Below are 18,223 nucleotides of genomic sequence, written 5' to 3'. Positions count from 1 at the left end.
CGTAGCACAGAACAAAAATGTGGATGCATTGAGACACATACCTTTTCTTGTTTGGAGCGAAGACGAACTTTATCGCTAGCCTATTGGAACATGATATACGCAGCATAAGATGTTAGCCAATCAGAAAATTAGCAAAATAGGGGGGAAATGCAAAGAAAACAAACTTCATTGTTCATTATATCAGCTGAAAGAAGCCAGCCATTTCATGACTTAATGCAATATGTTCATGCAATAAAATGGTTAATTGTCTGTAGGAGAAGAATTCACTTAGTGACAGTCAATGGCCATTCACAAAGTAGACAAAAATGCCTAATAAAGTTGTATCCTTTTTGTTTAAAAAAAAACCCCTCTGGTTTTCACTTTATCCCCTCTCTTTCTCGAGCAAAAACTGGGAGGTTTAGGTTTTCATCTTCTGACTGATGATAATAAGAGGAGCGTGCAGCATCTCCATATTTCCTGCAGACCCCTATCTCAATCTCTGATAAAGTGGTATGATTCATATCCAATATTACAAAAAATAACCTCCAATAGGTTGGCAAATGCCTCCTTGAAAATATCTTTCTTTAAGAGTATAGCATGACATTTTATCTGATAACGCCATGATGTGCCAAAATTCATATAGACGTTACGTAACTCGTGTATATTCTTTAACATGCAGTATATGCGACACTGTACTGCAGCTTACAGCGAGTCTCCTTCATCTTCGTGAAATTTTGCACATATACAGTTACCAACGATGGAAACAAATTCAACACTATCTTTTACGACCTACCAGAGAAGAAATCCTTGAAATATAATGAAAATACTTGCAATAATGATATATATACTTCTTTTGGGGATATTTGCAGGACATCATTGATGGAAAAATAGACCTTAGTTCATCAGCCATATCCAATATCAAAAGCTTTTATCTCTTATTTTTACCCTTGAACTGGATAGTCAGGAAGAATGTTCTTTTCTCAAAGACAGCAGTGCCCCCCCCCCCCCCCCCCCCCCCCCCCCCTTCCAGCAAAATGAAAACTATCTGCCAAGATGCACACATCAATAGCACATTGTTGCCAAGTGGACAACGGCAACAAAAGATTCTAAGGAACTAAAGAACTTCAAAGTCGACTAACAAATACACCAAAGGGGGCTGACAAAAAAAATCACTGAAAAATGTGTTAAACACAGCAGCATTATGAGACAACAATTAAGTCAAAACTTGCAAAGATGAAATGTGGAAAAACCATTTTGAAGTTGGAGAGGCCATATGAACTTACCTTTTGTTCTGCCGTGGAAGTCAGATGCTGAAGACGGGCAGTCATATTTGATAAGCTCTGTTCAAATGCTGCCACCACATGGGCCTAAAAAACAAAAAGGCAAAGAAACATTAACAACAGAAATATCAATATATCCCATATGAATATTGGAACTTCTCCGGCACCGAGGTCTTTCGAGATTTGACAGAAAAAACTGAAGCAGTATCTGGGTCCATTATTATGCTATTGTTTTCACTATTACAGCAACAACTTCAATTTGGAACTTGTCATAAGTGAAAATGCAGCATAACACCGTCTCCATGAAATAATCAAAGCTTAATCAACTTTCCAGTTATCGAGATATATTGGTTCAAGTTTCCAGAAAGTCAATTATACTCATTTCATTATTAGTCCTACTTGTTTGTTTTAAGCATATTTTTTTAAAGATAAAAATCCAATCAATATAAACATGGTTTTTAAAGATTAAAACACTAAAAAAAAATCATCATGAGCATCAAACAAATTTTTCCATAATGGAGCTAATCCAGGATATTTTATACATAGTTTGTTCTTTTCAATGTCAACACTCCATCTACAACACAAGATGTTCAGGTAAATGATAAAAATGAAGATTACCAGTGATACAAGAATTCCAAAATCTGAAGAGACCCACAGACTTTCAAGATATATACAATTTATTTTTACAGAAGCTCAAAAACAAAAAAATCATCAAAAAACCCCCAAAGCATTTATAAGTTTACGCCCCATCTGTCAAAGAATTAACAAGCTCAGGTGAAACTCAAATTGATGAACCCTTTGTCAAGGCTGAAAATTAACAGCTAATTCAAACGATTTGGTGATATTCCCCTAGTACAAGCTAATTCTACAAGATGTGTTGTTTTATGTGGTTCGCAATCCTACAATGAAGTTACCACATGAATTTTGTCTGAAATTAAAGATTTAAAAAAAAGTCAACAGACATTTCTCTTCTGAAAACATGCTGCTGTCTTTAAACATGTTAAATACCTAGTGAAATCCATGATGATTTTAAACATCAATTTTAAGATTAAATCAAAGCATAATATGACACAACTATTTGCTCATTAATCTCAACACCTTGCTTGTTTCATGGTTAATCGATAAAAAAAAAGATGACCTTGAATTTGAAGGAGGGCAAACTACACCGGTCTCCCCCATCACCAGAGACCTTGAACTGTGAAATGAACCTAATTAGTCCTACAATTTATCATGATGTACTAACGCAGAATGTTCGATATCGATGTGATTGCCTCAATATCAGATAAACATCCAAGGACTCCAGGAATGTCTATTCAAACACTCTCAGCCGTGCAATGTTTCCTCCACTAAAGGGAAATATTCATAGCTATTTTACTGTTCATTTCACAAGATCAATACACTATAGGACCCGAAAAACAATGTATATAATTGACAAATGAATAGATAATCACAATAATCAAAAATCAATTCTTTTATCTGATGATGATGCCGTGTATTTTACTTGTTTTATGTTAATTTTGTCCTATAATGTCCTTCGGGGGAAGTTTTACACTTTTCTTCAATTTTCACATCCTTTGATCATGGTCCATAATTCATCTTGATTATGTTTACTATAACAGCTTTATGTAATGGTACAGGACCAAACTGGCTTGTTCAATTTCCTTGGAGCTTATCACCAGAGAACTTACCTATACAATCTAACATCAATGTGATATTCTGTATGTTTGACCTAATTCTATGCCAAATTTTCTAAAACAAAAAAATCAACAACAAAAATCACCATAGATACAATATTAAACACGGATCTAATGCCTATATCTCTCCCGCATGTTCAGCTGCTACCAAAGAATAATTTTCATGCAGTGTAGTTTATCAACAATGTCTGGGAAATGGTGCATTTTAACAAATTTATGAATATTAAAGCACAATGAATGAAACATCAAACATTGCAGCCACTGCCTGGCTAGCTAGGGGGATCGTCATAGGAACGCGCCTGACTTGGGTGAGCACATCTCACTGTGGCACAGTGGGAGACTCGAACGGTGCCAAAAATGCAGGTTTTTTTCTTCCACAACTTCTTATCTACAGGAGATTCCTGCGACTATCAAACCTCAAAATTTTATCAGAATTCTTACACAGCTGAGAGATCCCAGAATTGAACAGAGACAAGAGATGAAGAAAAAACAAAATTAGCAATTCAAGACCCAAAAGTCAGTTCTTGATGTGAAACAGTTACTACTCTTCCTGAAATATGCATACCGTTTGACACCTATAATATAACTGGATTATTTTCTGTGTATTCCCACATCATAAAAGTCAATTAACCTCTTGTTATCCAGCTGAAGTGCACAAAACCAAGAAACTTGATACGCTCTTCAAGTCATTGGGGATTTCAGAGTGTGAAATGAGTCCTTTGGGTGGTTCCTGGGTGGGAGTGTTGGTGTGTATGTAGAATTACCTGTTTTTATGTTTGATATGACTTACATGTAAATATGAATTGCACATATCGGAGGACCTGTATCACGTTGTAGCTTGTCAGAAATTATTCATAATCATGGATTGCCTGCGATTATACTATATTCCCTCAAGCAATTTGGTACAGATAATATTGCTGCTTTATTTCAGATGCAACATCAACGAACAGAAAAGTTCAAATACACCCATTTACTCAGAATCGGAATACCTTAATTGTCTAAATAACATTTTCATTTTGTTCAGTAGGGGATGAAAGGTAAATTATTCAAAAATGCCCATGTTTCTTTGGCAATAAAAACATTTCCCCCTGGATATATATATGTATTCTTTTTTTTCTTTTTTTTTTTAAAGAATTATTGCATTTGAAATAATGATAAATAAAAACTCTGAATAATTGTCCACTGGTGCTCTGCTCTGATCACAATTTATCACTTGAGAAAGATGTGAATGTAAGAAAAAATACAGGGATTTAAAATCATATTGGACTGGTCCTGAACACGACATCAGGATTTGTTGACAAATTCATTAAAAATGAATCAGTTCTCTTAATTTTTCTCCCCATTAAATATCCTTCACTTCAAAAATCAATCCTCCCATATTCAACCGGCACCAGATAGTTTTCCCAGGCCAGGTGTTAATTTAATTAATAATGACAAACTGATTAAAAATTAATCAACATCCTCTCACGAATGAAAATCCCATAAAGGGTTCTTTTACAACTCTAAGTCCCATGTCAATATATTTCTCACATGCTTTTAAATTAATTTGACGAGAAAATTGATGGATTTTTAATTTCCATTTCAATTTTCTTTTACCATATCAGCAGATTTTAGCATGAAATTCCTATGATCTTTTTAATGTTCACAAAAGTTTACTGTAACAATTTTTAACACATGCATTGGTCTGACAAATACACAAGTTAGACTATACACATATACAAACCATGTATCCCTCATTGCTGGCACTGTCATATAGAGATTCATACTCCGATTTTTCCTGCATGCTGTCCTTATATGGCTTCATATGAATTTTTAGTGAGTATTAATTTCTCCTTGTGAGGTAATTAATCAATTCAGTTAAAAAGTTCCATAAAGATTTCAATTTCAGTCCATATCTGTCTCAACATATAGTCTTGTTTGAGAAACTCCAACAAGAATGAAACAAGAAGCTCCTATTCCCGAGTATTAGTTAATCAGAAATATTGATAAATGACTTGATTCCAATGCAAACACTTGTGAGGAAAAAAAATTTGATGATAGTTAGGATAAAAAAAAAAGACTCTCCACATCCAATGAGAGAAGGTCCGATAGCATCCCTTATAACACAGAAATCAATTAAAAGTTGTAATTAATGAAATCCTGCACAGCTCTGCTATCAGCACACGTCCAAGAACAGTCTCTGTTTGTATGTGCCTCTTTGTGAGAACAAATTAGATAACTCTGAAGAAATCAAAACCAATTCAATCGAGGGGTCCAAGGCTTCTATATAAAGTTGCTGAATGAAAGGCCACCACGAAATCCTTGCTACCAATCCAATACGAAGTTCCCGTGGAAATAACAAATTCACGTCTATTCAAATTCAACAAGTTGGCATTAAACAACACAAAATTAATCATATACGAGCCGATGTTTCATATCATATGAACTATTAATATCCAGATACTTTTTACGCCTTGTTGCAGACAGTATAAGTACACACAATCAACAGCTGATCAATATCCACCTCTTTGTATGGTTGATGGTCACCACTGCATTTATAGTCCAATAGTACTAATACTTCAAGCTCCAATGAAGTGCGATACAAAAACTTAACACCCAAAAATTTCGTCTATAAATGAATCATGGGTTGATCAAATTGTCTATGATCCGCTTCCCAAACCATATTCTATTACTTCATCATTGGCACAGTTTTTAAAATGTCATTTGAGCTCAACAGAAATAGGGGGTTGCAAATTTTTTTCAAAAAGTCAAAAGATGTTGAAGTCCCGCAGGGATTGACACTAGTAAAACGTTTTGTCGAGTTTTTTTGCCACCGATAACCTGAGTAAACATAGGGAGAATGCAGAATTACGAAAACAATCCTTCATAATCATCAGAATGATGACATCAGAGGGAACACTGATCCTGTATGATAAGTCTTTTAGGATATTCATCAAGCCAAATACCAACATCGAAGGTTTGCCTTACAAATCAAATACATCATAACAAACGCTTCAATTTCACAAACTTCTGTTAACGTATCTCTGATAATGCTGCATCTATGATCAAGGTACCTAGGGTAAATAGGTTACATAATCCCGAAATTTGTTTTCCTCTTGCTGGGATGTTTGATTAAAACCACTATCAATACACCAGTTCAAAGTTCATATGATCCCAAAGAATTTTTTGCACTAATATTTATCCAGCCTCCAATTATGCTTTTCCAATATTCAATGCCATTATTTTTAGTTCTAATGAGCCACAAAAATTCTCTCGCGTAATTGGACTAATGGAATATAGAAAACCAATAGGAGGTTTCCAATACTCACTCCGCCAAATTATGGTTATTTTGGTTGAATCATAAATATATATGATTTCCTCACTGATATTTGCTGCTTTTTTGCTACCTATTTTCGTTAAAAGAGATCAAATGGCACTGAGATTAAGCGCTCTAATTTCATCCCACTTCCAAAATATTTTTGTTGATAAGGTGTTTATGATCGGAATCTCTGAAGGGGAAAAGTCACTTTGTAAAAAGAAAACCCCAAAAACCCAGACTCGGTAAACCATCTTTTCTCATGTTCTAGAAAAAAATGATAAATTCTAGAAAAATTTCATCTTTATCTTTCAATCCAGGCTGGTCCCCAGACATAAAAAAGTCTCCCTACTGACGTGACAGAAAACGTGAATACACTCAATTACAGTTGATGTGGTAATAATTTAAAATCCGTATTCTTCAATCTCAAGGACCACAGAAAAGTCATCAAGATTTCCCAGAATTCCATACATTCCTCTTTAAGTCTGATTTTGTGCTTTAATGCTGTCAAAAGGAGGTTTTGATGAGCAATAAAATACTGTCATTTATGCCAAGAGTTTTGAGGACTCCAGATGATGTAATACTTCACTATGTTGGTACCAGCAGCTGCTGATATTGTCTAAATACCCAATGTTTGTCAAATCTAGTTAAACCTCTCTTTTACAATGCATCTGGCAGTGCATCTAAAAATTCATGGATTAATCCAATTAATCAATGCTGAGTTGATCCACGACCTCCCTGATAGCCATTCCTTGACTTCAGCACTCAAGTGGTCAATTCATTGAAGAGCACTTTCATCAATATTCTTCTCTCTTTCAGGACTTCATTTGCATATCATTACTTTTTGGCAGATATGAAATATTAGACCACACATCAATACATTTATCTAAACTAAGAATTCCTGATAAAAAAAATCTCCAATTCCCAGGTTCACTATAAATTATAATCTATTGCTAACAGGTTAAACTCATCCCTCATATAAATATGAAACAATATTCAAGCTGAGAAGCCGGACTCATCCCCCGATGAATAAAATGGCCTTGTGTTGAATTTATCAGTGACCAAACAACTCTTGGATAAAAAATGAACATCTCCCTGCTTCCCGCCTGCCGAATCAATGAAGCCACTTTGTTTCAATCTGATGTCATCAGAATCGTAAAGGTCTCTGCCCTTTTCTGCTGTACAAGAATCTGAACATGGCAGAAGTGGTGTTTCTTGCCAGATGCCCTGTTGTTTTTAAAACTTTAATTTGAGTTAATCCCTTCTAGCTTGACTCTACCGTGGTGAGAAATACTGTGATAGTGGGCAGCCTACTGAGCCAGAATCAATCTTAGAAATCTCCATGCTACATTTATTTAGAGTCGAGAATTCTTATTTGACTATTTGGAATCTGGGTCCGATTTCATCTATTTTCAATTTAACTCTTTATCTCTACAAGAGGAGAAGGAACAAAAATGTTGGGAAAAAAAATCTTGAATATATCTTTTGAAGGAATTCTCTAGTAGAAACAACTTTTGATGCACATTAGTTTTCTAAAAAATAGTTAACTTGAGACACACAAAACATACAAAGATTTAATTTCTCCTATGATGATACATCTCAGCAACCTCTAAAAATCAATGGAGCTGTAAACCACAGTACAGAACTATTGCATTTTCCAAATTGTTTTTTAACTAATAAATCCTTATGTTCAATCCATTCATTTGTGCCATCTGTGGTTACTTGAAATCCACCCCCTTCCTCATGTATACCAAGGGCAGAGAACTGTGTCTGTTGGCATGCTCTGTGGCATAATTTGTACCAGAATTATCCCCCCTCAATACATCATGCAAGAGAAAACATGGAACTTGCTCACATACAGCGAATTATTACAATTTAAGAATATTTGCCTTTTGAAGTCCTATGTGATAAAAATCGCACAGCTCAGTAAAGAGAGTGCTCAAGGAACATGTGTCATTTTGCTATCCATGACCTTGACTGATGTAACCTTGAACTCCATAAAGTGCTGCATCTCAGAAATAGTTCTGTCCTCTGTGAAAGTGACATTTGAGCTTAAAAAACATTCATGCAGATGTGAACAAAATGAGCCATGGTTTGCCTCAGTCATGCACCAATGAGGACACAAAAATAAGACTGCACAGATAAATGACACCAGCGATCACAGATGCCAAAAATATTGTTAGGAATATTTTTAACATTGATATCAATTTACTTGTAGCCAAAGAAAAATGATCAAGCATGGGTTCTCCCTTATTGGTAAATGTAAACATAATTGAATGTAAGAGACTGTCAAATTTGATTTCCTGCTTTAAAAAATTATGTTATTTATAACATAAGGAAATAGTTTCCCTGTATTGGTGTCAATACTCGACTTTTATGAATGCATGGTTGACTTCGGAAAATTTCTTGTGGCCTTACATTGCAACATGAAATCCCCCTTTTAAACAAAATTGGTTCTATATTTGTCAAGGGCTAGTACTTGATAAATTGACAAACGAAAACTGACATAAAAAGCTTCAAGGTCACACACTGTCACGTCACATTCCACAACAAATACATAATATGCAAAAAAGATTGCAAATCACTCACAAATCTCTTCATTACATAAAGTTGCAACATTGGTCTGGATCAAATCCTCATGCATTAAGAAGCAAAAAGCTGTTTGCAAAGAATATACTTACTCGTTTAACCTTTTCACAGCAAGATGGAAAGAGAATGTAGATAGTTTATATGCATATAAATACCACTAGATCAATGCAATCATTCAAAAGTGAGGTTCAGAGTAAAAAGTACAGTGAAACCTGATTAATCTATTCAACACTTGACTAAATGTTTGAAGTACTAATTGAAATTTCAAGTAATTTAATTCTATACTTAAATATGGTTCAAACATGAACAGATATGCAGTAATGTTTTGATGATATTCATAAAACCTTTTAGATTCAACTTTAAGGCTATAAAATGTAGGATCATATTTTGCATATTTATCTAAACTAACAGACTATTGTTTCACTGATATGAACAGAGTGAAGTTAGTGTGATTAATCAGGTTTCATTGAAGAAAATCATCTTCAGCTGCAATCACAAACTGCAAAACCAATCAAACATGTCTGCAGCTGCTTAGCATAACTTTGGTCTCAAACCCTGCAAGTTAATCCATTCTACATCATTCCGTAAAAATCATCTCAAACAAAATGTATAACATCTGGCACCTAAAATTCAATTCTTTTAAAAACACAATTCCCTTTGTAATATTTCATGCACTATATAATCTTGTACCTTTTACTGTATACTCTCAATACAAGTTTTAACAACAACATTTAAAATTTGGACATTTTGAAATATCAAATGTGTAGTATGCATATATAGTGCAGACTCTGGATTGATCAGTCACTGGTATGGGAAACGGAGATCTAGCTACCTGTATGAAGAAAAAAGCTACTCATCCTACAAATACGAGATAACCCGAACCGAATTCAAACTGGTACTCTGGAAAACAACGACCTTTCAGCCAAATCAGATAGAAAACACCAGGGTTTGTATCTCACTGTGAGGAGCATAGGTCACCCCCATTATCTCCCACAAATTAATTGTTCCACATCAGAGTGGAAATTTTCGAGAAGGGGATTATCTCCTACTCCAATCAAGTTTCAATGGCCACTGACGTTCTTGTTGGCAAATTAAGAATTTTTTTTTTGTATTTCAAGAATGTTGAGTTTTGTACTTTAAAAAAAAAAACGACAGGGGATACTTTAAAAGTATGCCAATAACACTGGAATTTCAATTAATATGAGAAGCCAGGCACTGAACTGAAAAACAGATTGGTAAGAAATGCAGAGTAGTTCAAAAGTCCATCGTGGAGTTTCAATATTCCTTGTGAGACTGGGTATTGTTGGAGATCCCTGCAAGCAATTCAAGCAAGAATTCTTTCAGTATACAAGAGAATCCAATTGGAATTACAAATAAGTAGAAGTGTGGGGGATTGTCTTGTGTCATATCTGACAATGAAGGAATCCAATCAGAATTGCAAAATAGGATGCCAGGTCTTCAGCAAGTTGACCTCTAGAGGTCCGTGTCTGCTTTATGTACAGGAACCTGGGAATGGACAGTTAAGGGGTTCGTCAACAAAATCCTGAACTCCAAGATAATCCCAGGGGCATCTATAAAACGGAGCTCCTCAGCAAAAAGTTCTCTTAAAAACAATCAATTTGCAAGAAAACTTGAAATTGAAGACAACTATATGTACATATTTACAAACAAAATTCTTTGAAGACCAAGATAAAGAGAGAGAAAGAACTCCAATTAAATGATAAAGTTGTTTTATTCCAGCTATGTAGACATACTGTGGTGGATTGATATTAAATTCATATATTTCAAATTCTTCTTTTGTTCCAGCAATTTTATCACAAATCTCCACAGCCACCTAAAAGCAAGATTTCCCCAATACAAATATAGACCATCATACATCTTCATCAATACTGCCGGAATCGGGGATTATTCTAAGAGCTGATCTACAACACTAATACCATATAGTCTTCCAAGTTTCTTTCAAGTGTAAAATAAATACATGATAGCATCATGATTCATTCTGATTAAACAGAGAAAAATGTCCATTATCTTGTTATGAAAATCTGTTTTATTGGTTTCAAATCTGCCATTACACTCTCGCTTTATGAATATTTGTGCTAGTTTTGTGGGGAAAGCAATAAATATGGTAACACATTAGGATTTCAATTTATGATTTGCGCAAGAATACTTGAGGTTCGAAATTCTTCACTATTTATCTGTATGTTATATGTATGTTACATTACCTGAACATAAACATTTAGCCATGTTCAAAAATAAGCTACAAAATAACGTCCAATTTCTGTAGTTTATCAGCTTACATTAATATTGAAACAAGATAAAAATACACCTTATAAATAGTCTTTTAAATATAATATATATTGTTGTAGAAGTTTTCCACTGATTTTATCTTTTTTAATGGTATCCTAGAAGAAATCATACAATTTTCCTATATGAAACTGTTAAGCAGTTTCTTCCCTGTTCAATCGGAGTTTCGAGACCTTTCCCTATCTCACTAACGACAGGGATCAAGTGCAGAGAGCCATCACCAAGGCCTGGCAATTAGAAATTTTTTTTTTACGGAGAGTTGCAGACAGAAAATATGATTCTTAAATCAGTAATCATCTTTCTGGAACCGATATCATCCATCTTACCTAAAAAGATGTCAAAACATGGGTGAGTCACACAGAATTCCGTCCTGCCTCCTCTTGCGATGCAGAAACCATAGTTCAATATTTTTGTGCATTATAGTCTTATAACCACAAAGTCATGAATCTGTGTGGTATTCCAGTCTTTGAATTTTTTTTTGTGTGTAAAATCTACATAGCAAATCTTAACTTCTAAATTTTTATTAATTTCTTTTTAGAAATTAAATTCCTCTTTTTTTTTTGGAAATTCTTTGCTGCACCTGGCATGCATTTTCAAAGATTTCATAATCATTAGCTACCATGATAAGTATCTCTATCTAAATGGATGAGCCAGAGAGAGAGAGAGAGAGAGAGAGAGAGAGAGAGAGAGAGGTTAGTTCCTATAGGGCAACAAGATGTTGTAAGAAAACTATTGAATGTGGTTAAATCGACACTTTTAAGATAAATCTGCAGCTTCCACAAAATGTCTGACCTACAAGACCTGCAACCATTCCATAAAACAGACGCCGATAAAGAGGACAAATGTCTGACCTACAAGATCTGCAACCATTCCATACAACAGAACATGATAAAGAGGACAAATCTAGGAGATGGTAAGTGCACGGTGCACCGATTTCTACTTTGTGTAGATAAGAGTCTAATCTTCAGCTTTGCGAAATTAGCCGGGACTGGTCCGAAGACAACTATTTCATGAACAGGACCACCAGGCCTGTGCTTTTCGTCAATGTCACCAACTTTCTGTTAAAATCAAATAACTATAGTCAAACCTCATTATCTCAAACTCAATGGGACCCGAGAAAAAAAACTTCTACATATCCGAGGATTCGATATTGGGGGTAAAATACTTTTTAAAAGAGGTTGGGACTTCCAAATCACTTTGACATATCCATGGTATTTGTACGAGATACCAAAGTTCAACTGTATATTGAAATGGAGCAGTTACTGTAATCAAAATCAATAGTAACGTACTCTACAACTCTCTCCTCCAAGTTATTTTCAAAAGTGAAGAAAACATACTACTGGTACATGTAGTTAGTCTGATTTGGGCCGGTGGATTTCTCTTTGGACTAGAAAACAGTCCAGATAGAGGCCTGAATGGTCAGTGCATATAACAGTTTTTCATGAAGACTGATCCTGTCTATTGGGTTATGGTATCAACTATACAAGTCGGATCATTGTAGAGGTTGAATTATAGGAATAGTGAACAGCCTTAAATTTCATGGACCATTTAGAGAGCTATTGGTGCATGACCTGAGGCTTAAACGTTGAAATACCATTCTGTCCCTTTTCTTTACTCCTGCACGATTACAATGTCCTCTCAATCTCCTGCATTGTTTTGGAAAATTGAAGCACAAGTAAACCCTGCAACCATGTGTCTGCCTTCCAGACAGGCAAACAAACGGCTTAATGAGCAAAGTGTTCTCTGATTAGCCAGAACATTTCTTAGCCATCTGTGGCTGGACCTCTCAGTGTGCCCTATGAAATCTGGAGAATTCTGAATGATGGACAGCCATGGCAGGTCGTCTGCCACCAACCGGAACCAAAATCCCATAATTGTGGTTTAATGATTAAACTATTCAGAAGCTCTAAATGATCTGCACAAACACTTGCAAGTAATAGTTATTTCTCAAAGTTATCCAACCTTTCTTGATAATGTGAAAAAAACGTAAAAATACTGGAGAAGAAATTGAACCATCCAAGACAAGCTCTGTATCTGCAACTTGAAAGCACAAGAAAGATGATGCGATGAAATGTCAAATTTCCATGATAAAATGGTTGAACTGCGGAATAACTCACCTGTTACTGAGTGCATTACCTCATTAGTCCAACAACCTCCATGACCCAGGGAAAAAAACTCAGTACTTTCGGTTGTTACTAGGAAATAACCACATACACAATGGACTCTTTAAATTATGACAGAGTCCTGCCTCCTGGACAAGTTTTGAACATCAGATTTTGTGGTATTTCTCTCTAGAACATTCTGGTTACTATACACACGATTGTATTTGTGCAGATGAGCCTTGCAGTAATCATATCAATCAATGTATTCCCTACAAGTTGCCAGGTCAAGGGAACCTTGGACGTGGGTTTTCATTTGATAATTCTCATCTTATGGAAATGAAATGACAATTTGCATACACTGAGTTTCACATTTTACCATTGGGTCTGTACTTCTGTCACATCCAGAAGGTCCAAAAATTGTAGAATACTATTTTATCTCAATTACAAGTCAATATTATGCATATTGTGTTCCTTGAAAGTTGAATACTGTTACAAGCATACAATTATTTTAAAAAATCATGCATGCCTACACAGAATTCCTTCCTGGTCATGTAGAGGTGATAAAACATACCATGGAAGTCATCACTCCCGTTTGCTAATTATGAACTACATGCATGCATTTACAAAAATATTCAAGATACCCAAGATGGTACATCACTGATAACTCCAAATGACAGTGAGCAAGCTGTTTAAAAGAACTTTTCATTTTTTTTTTGATAAATTCAACATTTTCTGCAATGACTCCCATCTGGTTCTCGTGCCCTACCGGTTAACCACAAAACGGAGAGAGAAAAAAAAGGAAAGACTATTTAATCATTATGTAACATTTCAGCATGCTTGCAGATAAGCCTGTGAGACCCTTTAGTAAATCTTGAGACATATGTTTGTAGATATTTATATTCTGTCAGGTGATAAAATGTGGAGATGTTTCTGTAAAGTCAATGGGTCAAGGTGGTGTTCGATGGGAAGTCTTGAAAACTCGTAATTTACGATGAAAAACGATTACACCACCAAGATGTACAACGTAAATGATAGCGAAAGGGTTCAACATGAAAGCATCAAATTATCTCATTTCCTCCATTTTTTGTTCTCTTTTCAGAACGATAGCGTACATAAAAACACAAAGTGTACTGTATAGGTGATAAGTATCACGATAAAGAATTCAAATTCAATGCACATATATATATTCAGTAAAACTTAGTGAATCTGAAATTGAAATGGTATGCAAATTATCCATACAGCTGCAGGCCGATGTTTCGATACAGTAATATCAATTAAATACGGGCGTGGGGCTGGAAACTCACTGTAACCTGTCTAAGTACGGTATCTAAATCGCTCTCATCACATGTCAGAAGTCAGAGAATCCAAAGAGAATAGATTACTATCATAATAGATATTCTGTTTCCAAGTCTTTCATTTTCCTTGGTGTGGTCCTCAAATTGAAACAAACAATATATCAACTGGCAGATTGAGAAACAAGGGTTTACCTTCCGAATCTCCAGCTTTAAGAATTGTTAAGTGAATTTCTCTGCGGGGTTTCTGGGGAGTCTGCAACAACACCTCACTGCAGCCAACACCTCACGACAAAAGCTGTTTTAAATCCACCAGCATAAAAGGATTGAATTAAAACTCTTAAAATACTTTAATTCCACATGGCTTCCAATAATTTTTCCACAAAACATATTTCTCTCCCTATTTCAAGTCAATAAATGATGAAGATAACCCTAGCAATGCTGACCATGTCTGGTGGTTCTAGAGTGAGAATTAAGGGAGGGGGAGATAGTCTTTCATCACATCCTACCTACCGATTGGTGTTTTGTTGACACTGAGTGCAACATCTGTACTGATGTTGGCAGAAGTGTGAAGAAAATAAACAAATAATCTATTAATTACATAACACACAGTGCTGGCTAATTGGCTAAAGTGATCATTTTGTTTTGTTTTGTTTATCTACAATGGTGTAGATGAAATAAAATCTGGATGTAATTGAAACATTGCGCTGATGATGTGGGCAGGCAGAATCTGATATAAAGCCCAATCAATACCCTGTTGCTATGAAATAAAAACAAAACCAAAAAAACAAAATTAATAACTTGAAGAATCTACAGATTTATCCTCTCAATGTTTTTAGAAAGAATTTCAAGAAACTTAATGGCAATTATCAAATATCTTCCTACTTCTTGCATCCTTAGACATATCATGCAGGGCTGCATTCTTATCTTTGAACTATTATACTTGATAGAAGTGCACTGACATTGCATGTAGCAGGGCATATCTCTGTCATCAAAGGAACTTACCGGGGTGTTTAATATCTCGACTGCCTCATTTCCTATAAAATTTCAAGACTCTTTGCATTTCATGTTATTAAGATGCAACCCTGTGCTGTAGACAAGGCGTAATTATATCTGAATAGGCATTTCTGAATTAACTTATACCTTTCTGCCAATTGGAGCAGGTCAATTAATAAAAGAAAACATGCTGTGTTTTTTTCTTTAAATTTACTGCCTTGGAGAGCTTTATTCTGTAGAACACCACCAACCAAAACTCAAACTGTCAAAAATGTCTTATCTTTACAAAATTTGAGTTCCAAACCAGAAAAAAACGCTAGCACACTGACGAATCTGCAACTTTCCATCTATCACATATGACTAGATAGTTCCCCCAGGACAACACAATGTACAAACATTCAGTAGGTATATATCAATATTTTCTCTGAGTAATCAAACCCATTTTCCTGGGTCAGCGATGGGACTTCTAGGACTGAGAAATCAATACCGTGTGATCAAAATGACCAGAAAATTCTATTCCCACCAATCCATTCATCATGTAAATCTACCCCATTTGGGAAACCAATTGGAAAATTGACAGAATTAATAGCTACTGAAGAAACACTGACAAATTTACTTCCAGTAATGGTTAATTCTATGTATGCATCTATCTATGTCAAGAATGTCCAGTACGCTTAGCTAAATTTCCTTGAATTTTTTGTTTACATGAATTGTCCAAGAACACATTTTCAATCGCCAGTTTATGACCTCATGTCAAACAAGAAGGCATTATACTGATCAGAAGTCTGTTGATATATGTTGCTAAGTAAATTCCAAAAAGGTCGTAGGAATCATCAGTTTCCTCAATTTTTCACTTTGATGAACGCAATTACATGGTTATTCAAACAAGCAGAGAGAAAACCAATCAACTTATGATTACAGCTCCAATGGTTCGGTTAGTCGAGGCTATTGCTTATTAATGATAAAATAATCTACACAAAACGCAAATATATCTGTTTTCCTCATTAGATCGGTGTTTCGCTTGGATAGGATCCCTCCTCATTATCTAAAGGGGGCAGGAAACGCAAGCAAATTTTACTCAGCTTCAAAATGTCATGATCGCTCTTTGGAAACGGTTCAATTTTCTGAAATGTTAATCGTGATCTAAATATCTGTCAGTGGTTTAGTTTTAAATATCAATTTCTTTTCTTTCAAATAATGTTTCTTTTTTTCTGTTTGACTTCAGGCAATGAGTTTGATCTACTGATTTTTATCAATCCGACCACCAGGATTGTATTTGTTTTAAGAAAATCTAGTAAAAATATTTTCTTTTTCAACTTAATTAACCTGAAAAATCTACATGTGGTATGAGAAACATGTCAAATATGTTTTCAAATTTATCAGTACCAGATGTAATAAGCATTCAAAAGAACGTTAACAATTTCAAAATATATTCTGAAGTAACACCAAGAAAAATCAATGGTTTAATTAGTAGAAAATCTTTTAAAATCTATGTCATAAACATTATAAGTAAAAATTTCAATTCAGAAAATTCACACCAATTATCAGTTCATTGAATCTAGTTTGAGATCCATTTGTTAGTAAAGTAATATTTAGAAACTTCTTGTGCAGATATTACAATGCATCCATTACAGACTTAAAAGACTGAAAATGTCAGAGAGAGAGAGAGAGATAGAGAGAGAGAGAGAGAGAGAGAGAGAGTTAGTGTTAGTTACAGAAGAGAGAAAACCAAATTCCACATATACAGAAAAATCCCAAACCACTTGTCACATCAAAATGAAATCGATGAAGACTTGCCTTGTTGTTATTATTATATGCAGAATGGAATGGATAATAGACATCCGTCTTCCATTCCACCGGCCCATTGTCATACAGAGACATGCAGCGGGTAGGAGAACTCGGACTGTCCAGTGCGGTATCCATCTTCAAATTAGCCATAGTCCAGTCTTTTATATAACGGTATTTGTATGATTTACAATTCTCACAAGAATTCGCACATATTCACCTTTGCACCCAAAATAACTGGGGGTTAAAATAACCATACACAATTCCAAACGATTCCCGGCACTAGAATCGTCATTCACAATGTAAGAACGTTGATAAGTAAATATTTTCCCCTACAGAATTCTCTGAGCATTGAACTTCAACAATGTTCAAGCAGAACAGGCCACAAAGAATCTCTCGTTAAAAGCACGAAAAAATGCAATAATGTCAGTCCCTGTCTGCAAAACTGATGTTATTTGACCTCTCCGGGGTTGATGGTCAAAGCAGTTGAAAACTAAACATCATTAAAGCTTTTCAGAGACTGCTGCCAAAAACAACTTTTAAACATCCCGAATGAGGGCTCAGACTCTTAGAAAAATTATCCCCTGCCAACAACTAGTTTGATAGGTTGAAAAATCGTCAGTTATTGGGGGTAATATTGGGGGGATCATGTGGCGATCGTAGGTTACCAACCATTCCTTCCAGCCAGTTAACATCCACAGTTGCATCCCATATCTTTTTCCTCCCCAAAACCTATGTAATTTTTTGATATATCAAAAATGAATCCACCTTAAAATTTCCAGTCAAACGTAATAAAGTGATTCTAAGTCGATGTTTTTAAAGATAAAACCTCCAAATCTTACTGCCATTCATTGAATGATCTTTCCTTCTATGTTTTTTATGATAAGGGCAAGTGGGTGATATTTTT

At 35.1% G+C, this 18,223-nt stretch overlaps 1 protein-coding gene across 8 annotated transcripts in view; it reads right to left on the bottom strand.

Moving 5' to 3' along the window:
* The window catches only part of LOC125673788 (neuron navigator 3-like), a 125,379-nt gene that overhangs the window by 13,544 nt on the left and 93,612 nt on the right, over positions 1 to 18,223 (bottom strand). For 7 of the 8 annotated variants that reach the window (XM_056157563.1, XM_048910592.2, XM_048910594.2 and 4 more), the window contains 2 exons: positions 1,263 to 1,346; positions 42 to 80 (listed from right to left, as the gene is read on the bottom strand). In XM_056157563.1, coding sequence (XP_056013538.1) covers positions 42 to 80; positions 1,263 to 1,346 — 123 coding nt within the window. The remainder of the gene's footprint in view (positions 1 to 41; positions 81 to 1,262; positions 1,347 to 18,223) is intronic. The other variant, XM_056157564.1, reaches the window with a different exon arrangement.

This window comes from Ostrea edulis, chromosome 3, assembly GCF_947568905.1.
Source record: "Ostrea edulis chromosome 3, xbOstEdul1.1, whole genome shotgun sequence".
Classification (NCBI taxonomy): domain Eukaryota; kingdom Metazoa; phylum Mollusca; class Bivalvia; order Ostreida; family Ostreidae; genus Ostrea; species Ostrea edulis.
The sequence above is the reverse complement of the archived record's forward strand: the minus strand, read 5'-3'. Positions and strand labels throughout refer to the sequence as shown.